This window comes from Simochromis diagramma, unplaced genomic scaffold (genome assembly GCF_900408965.1).
Source record: "Simochromis diagramma unplaced genomic scaffold, fSimDia1.1 OVJJ01000685.1, whole genome shotgun sequence".
In the NCBI taxonomy this organism is placed as follows: domain Eukaryota; kingdom Metazoa; phylum Chordata; class Actinopteri; order Cichliformes; family Cichlidae; genus Simochromis; species Simochromis diagramma.
The window spans coordinates 6,014,907-6,021,087 of record NW_024387477.1 but is presented as its reverse complement, the minus strand read 5'-3'; the positions used below and the strand labels follow the sequence as shown (position 1 = coordinate 6,021,087).

General features: G+C 43.2%; 1 protein-coding gene across 2 annotated transcripts; it reads left to right on the top strand.

Annotated features, from left to right (window-relative positions):
- The first annotated feature begins 794 nt into the window (after positions 1-794).
- LOC120724111 lies at positions 795-5,702 on the top strand. Of its 2 annotated transcripts, XM_040016082.1 has the most exons (4): positions 795-1,009; positions 1,174-1,236; positions 1,678-3,518; positions 3,921-5,702. In XM_040016082.1, exons 1-3 carry the CDS (start codon positions 931-933, stop codon positions 1,779-1,781), a joined length of 246 nt encoding a protein of 81 aa, XP_039872016.1. In that variant the 5' UTR covers positions 795-930; the 3' UTR covers positions 1,782-3,518; positions 3,921-5,702. The 2 variants fall into 2 exon arrangements, with proteins under 2 accessions (XP_039872016.1, XP_039872014.1); XM_040016080.1 differs by lacking the exons at positions 795-1,009; positions 1,174-1,236 and having other exon boundaries at positions 2,012-3,518.
- The last annotated feature ends 479 nt before the right edge of the window (positions 5,703-6,181 follow it).

Below are 6,181 nucleotides of genomic sequence, written 5' to 3'. Positions count from 1 at the left end.
CCCAATGAAATGAGACCAGAACCAGGGCTTGTGACTTTGTACTTGTGTGTATCTGTATTTAGAAATGTGCAATAGATGTTCATCATCTTCCAATGAGACATTGGGAGTGGTAAAAAATAAATATGACCGGTTGCAAGCAGATATGAATACAATAATATCCTCCTAAGTGTCGACAATGCCTGTTTGTGGAATTCTATTTTTCTTTTTGCATTTCTTTGGAAGTTTAATTTGAACGTTTCTTGAAGTAAGAGTTTTTTACATTGTATCTTTATGATTGCTTGTGAAATCATTCCAGTAAACTATCTGTTAGAAACTGACAGAGTGTACACGTTTGTTTGTGTGGGTGTGTGTGTGTGTGTGTGTGTGTGTGTGTGTTTGTTTGTGTGTACTGAAGATTTTATCAAGTTAAAGTCAATATATTATGTCTTGGAATCATAATGGTTGTCATATCAATATGTGCTTTAAATTGCAGGACTTGTCAATATAAAGGGTTACATGTTAAGCCAGACATACAAATCCTCTGTAAATAAAAGGTTAAAAAAACATACATTTGTTAGCGTTGTTTAATAATGTGCAAACTCATTTACTGCGCTGATCGCTCATCGCATTTTAAATCTTTTCTAAAGTTGACCTCAATAAGAATCTATTATGCGTCGCCCTCGCATGTTTATCTTTTTTGCTCACTCTTGTCTGGGGTTTGATTAAAGGATGTGTAAAATCTGCTGAGTAGGCTCTGGCCATTGGCACAATGGTGCCATATTTGGGATTCCAGTCTGATCGTGCCTCTTTGGGTGGGTTTTGTTTTGGTTAATCCAGCTGGAACGTGCAGGCTCGGTGGTGCCGGGCTCAAGCCGAGGGTATTAAACAGCTGCTCCTGCCGCTCTCAGGTCAGAAGGGTGTGTGGAAGCTGCAGGGACAAAGACAGGAGCCATGGCATCATTCAAGAAGTCCTTTGAGGGCCTGAAAAGCACGAGCCACTCAGCCGCTAAAGGAGTCACAGACACTGCAGGTACAGACCAGTAGCTACAAGGTGATACGATCGACATCAGACCTGGAATCAAGAGAGTTGTACTGCAATTAATATAGCATTTTATTTTTCTTTCTAAGAGATTTTGCAGTAAAATGAAGTTTAAAAACTGTCAGTCATTTTAAAAACCTGTGATGCGTTTCCAGTGCAGGCAGCTGAGGAAGCCGTGCAGCAGGTGGCAGACTCCTCCAAAGAAACAGTCAACACAGGTAAGGCGCACATTCATTCTTTCTAGCATCATATACTGTAATTAGTTGGTGTTTACTGAGGCATGGATGGCAGACACAAGCTGTCAGTCATATTACTGCCAAATTAGATGTTTAATTGCTAATAAAAGCAGAGCAGTTAAAAGGAAACATGAATTGTAAAAATGAATGCAGTCAAAATAGAAATATTGGAATTATTATAACAGTATGAATAAAATGCAAATTTTATATTGTTTAAAATTAGTTTTAGAACTAATTCCTCAGGTTATTAGAAAAATTTGAAATGTGGAGAAATATCATATTTGACAATCATACAAATGAATGCACTGTGAAAATATTAGTTGAATATTTTTTATTCAACTCTATCCAGTTGAATATTAGCTGAATATTAGAGGATTTGTTGCTTAACTTACTTCTCTTCTGTTCTGCTCTGACTTATCAAAGCTGCTGAAGAAACCAGCAGGCAGACTCAAGCAGCCATAGGAAAAGCTGCGGGCAAGGCCACGGACACCATCAAGGAGTTTGGGCAGAAAATGGAATCTAAATGATCCCTAAAGAATGGACACTTGTAGCTGAAAGTTAAGCCAACTTGTCTGATCATCCCCTTCAGGCAGGGGAAACTGTTGGGATGGAAGTATGGAAACCATATAAACTATCTTTAAAAAGATATAAACTATATATATATATATATATATAACTATATATAGATACATATATAGAGAGAAAGAGACATATGGCTTTACGCAGCTAACATTCCAGAAGAAATGTTTATAAACTGTCTTTTCTAATTTTCCATTTGTGCTTTTTTTCTTCTTTTTCTTTTTTGCTTTCTGCCTGTTTTTGCGAAATAAATGAATTCCAACACCTCTTACGGGTTCGTAAAATGTGATATCCTGCCACACTCAGGAGACTTAACACTGTTAGTTGCTCTGCAGGCACGGTATCTATGATGCATCCTGTTTTTTTGCTCTGTGGAGCGCACTCATCAGTGAATCACCACGGTCATCATTATTACCAACACATTGCTGAGAAGATGGCCTTTGGCAGGCTGATGGCCCCTGATGAGAGTGTGATCAGAGCCCGTCTACCTTGGTCCTCAGCAGCACACCTCCCCTGCATCCCACTACGTGGTTGCTAAGCAACAGAACTCTGTGGCAGCCTTCGAATTAACGGCGAGAATACTTATGTCAGTACACGGTGTTCTGGCCAAGCCGCAGCAGCCCACTGCCATGCTACAAGCAAGTCGGTTAGAGATTCTCAAAAAAAAAAAAAAAAAATGAAAGAAATGTAATCGTCCTCAGTCCCACTCAATCACTAGAGGCGAGCAGAATTAGAGAGGCTCTAGAGAAATATGTGTCGCAAAGCAGGGAGGTTGGAGGGGAATGACGAATGAGTATAAAATACTTGGTGATTTACAAGTGTTTGTTTGTGTGGGAGGCGAAGCTGCTGCTTCCAGGCTCCTTCAGCTTAAATTCTCTGTTGTGTCTTTCATGTACAGATGCTGCAGAACAACCACTGTTACTAATATCTCTCTGATGTTCTCAACAAGCTTTGAGTTTGCATAGACTTTTTGGAAGTCCTGTAATGAGCCTGTGATCATCTGTCTTCCTGAAGTAGGACATGTTTTAAGCATTTATCTATTTATTTTTTTTCTTTTTTACTAAGCTTAAGATTCTGTTAAACAAACAAACGGGCAAATGTGGCCTTGACGCACACATGTACATGCAGACATACACACACACACACAGACACTGCTGTTTTAGTTCAAAACCCTGCTTCATTATTGCTAAGAGAAATCCCACTTCTGCATACTTCACCCTCCCTCCCTCATGATCATTTGTAATGACGTGAGAGTTTTATCACCAATTTATGCCTCCTTTAAAATTTCTCCAGATTAGCCAGTTCACAGGTTTATCTCTGTGCACGTAGCTGCCATTGTGTTTCTATGAGAACCTGAAGTTAATTACTATGATTTACTGCTGATTAGAGAGCTGTAGAGAGATTTTGCCATTACATTACCACTCACTGCCAGAAACCCGACCGTGGTTTCCAGGGAAACTGGAAATGTGAAGCTTTTCAATAGACACAGCCACAGCCTAAAGAGCGAGGATTGCCTAAGATAGATTCTTCTAGAGACAAACCTGTAGCCACTGCAATCAGCATCAATCACTGGGGGGAGATGCACGGACAGATGTTTGTCGCAATCGGTGCTGAGATTTGCAATGTTTGACCCAAATCTGAAGAAGAGTTGTGGAGTGGCTTCAGCCTGACTTTAGACTGCTGAGGTATGTCCTAATTTTCTGAGATCTCCTTTTGTAATCATGCTTGTTTTATAGTTACATTTTGAAAACAACTCTGAATTCATGTGCACGCTGTTTGTGTTATGTAATTATGGACTAGAATAGAATTCAGACAGGAGCTGATAATGAGATATTTTTGGGCATGAAGATTTGACTTTGTCTCTTTTTAAAGTATTTAAAAAGATAGTCCTGCGATATTAAAGTAAGTGTGCAAACAATTCTGATCAAGTAGTAGCAGTGATGCTCCTGTGTCTATTTGAATAACTGAATAATATCAATTTCGTTTCATATCGCATGACAGAATATTTTTATCTTCCGCTTGTGCTTGGGCTTGTTCCCGATGATTAACTGCACGGACACTTTCACACTGCTGTGTTATTCCTGCAGGTAATTCTAGCCCTTTAATGCGGAGACAGAATGGGAAGCCTTAAGGATGAGATGAGAGGTGTCACGGAGGACCACCTGCCTTGCGAGAAGACGGATAATGGGGGGCATCCGGGAGGCTCAGATAGCACTGCTGCGCCTGAAGGACCTCAACTGTACAGGAGTCAAGAGTCAACCACTCAAGGGGACTATCAGCCGGCACTACAGGGGAATGTCAGCTCTGTTGAGGAGAAAGAGAAAAACCTAATATCTAAAGATCAAGTGCTTTCAGGGGGGGATTATAGCAATGCTGACCTAACAGACACTGAACGAGTTAAAAACTGCACACAGATCGATGCCATGCCTGCAACGGAAGAGCACAATAAAACAACGACAGCAGCTACAAATAACGATGCAAAGGTGACGATCAAGTTTCTGAGTGATGGAGATGGAAAACCTGAAATTCAAGAGGAAAACTTTGAAGATCAAAATCTCAACAGAGGAAAAGATGCAGGAATTGAGAAAATCTCAGTTGCTGTCCCATCAACTCCAGACCCTTATGACCCACGCTCCCCGGCCCCTTTTGGGCAGCACCACATGCGCACACAGGTGAGCCTCGAGGTGGTGCAGTGCTGCTCGGCAGCAACCAGCCCCATGACTCCTCCAGAGGGCAGCCATTCCTTCTTCTTCCCAAGTTCTTTTGGGAAACCTCAAGCCGTGGGCACTGACACTAAAGATGCAGAGTTGCAGGTGGGTCAGCAAGTGGAGTTCTGCTCTGTCGCCACATCCCCCATGACCCCCAAATCCCCATATAGCATGGCTTTCCCAGAGGTTATCGGGAGAGAGCCAGTGCAAAGGGACAAGAAAGTGAAAAAGAATGAGGAGCAGAGGGAGACTGGTCAGCAGGAGACAAAAGTTTCAGCAGATGCTGTGTCAGAAACAACTGAAAACTTTAAAATTTACTACATCAAAGGAGATGACTGAGAGTTCCACCAATGGAGTGGATGCTGAGTTAATAGGCGCACATGTAAGTGTGGAGGGTAGCAATCAGCAGTGTAAGCAGCAGAGGATGGGAAGTATGGATCAAGACATTACAATCTTGGTGACCCAGTATGGCAACAATGAGGAGGAAGAAACGGACGAGGCTGAGTCGTTTTTTTATTCTGTTGAACCGGAGATGGTCAAAATAGATGAAGATGAGGTTGGAGAAAGCTGCAGTGATATAAAGAGGAAGGAAGGAAAGTCCTTCAGTGAAAGTGTTCACGGGAGCACAAACGATCCACAAACTAAAGTACCTTCTGCTGCTGTCAGCGAACATCCGAAAACATGCACAGGATCCGAGCAGTCAGAGGTCGAAGACAAAGATGCACGTGAAGAAGAGAGAGTTGTTTCTGCAAAAAAATCCCCCATCCCTGAATCACCGGCTCCCTTTGGCTGCCATAACATCCGCACACAGGTGAGCCTGGAGGTAGTACAGTGTCAGTCTGTGGCCACCAGCCCCATGACCCCTCCTGAGGGGGACCAGGCCTTCTATTTCCCCACCTCTTTTGGAAAATGTGGGGCTGTGGGCACAGAGACTAAAGATGCTGAGCTGCAGGTGGGTCAGCAGGTGGAATTTCGCTCTGTCGCTACCGCACCCATGACCCCGAGAACTCCCACGATTATGACTTTCCCTCAGGTCATGAAGGAGCCTAGCATAGAGGAGAAGATAGTGGAGGAGGAAGAGGAGAAAGAGGAAAAGAAAGAAGAGGCAACAGAGGAGAAAGAGGAAAAGAAAGAGGAGGCAACAGAGGAGAAAGAGGAAAAGAAAGAGGAGGCAACAGAGGAGAAAGAGGAAAAGAAAGAGGAAGCGACGGAGGAGAAAGAGGAAAAGAAAGAGGAGGCGACGGAGGAGAAAGAGGAAAAGAAAGAGGAGGCAATGGAGGAGAAAGAGGTAAAGAAAGAGGAGGCGATAGAGGAGAAAGAGGAAAAGAAAAAGGAGGTGATGGAGGAGAGAGAGGCGAAAGTAACCCAAGAGAAAAAGGTGGAGGGAGTTGAAGAGAACACAAAGGAGGAAATAAACTGTAAGGAGAAAGATGAGGAGAAATGCGAGGAGCCAGTGCAGGAGGTGAGCTGGGATGAGAAGGGGATGACGTGGGAGGTGTACGGAGCTGTGGTGGAAGTAGCCGTGCTGGGCTCTGCCATCCAGAAACACCTGGAGAAGCAGGTGAAGAAGCAGAAGAGGCAATCCTCCATGCCACCGCCTCCTCCGCTCAACCCCACAGCTACACCCCTGACCTCAGAGA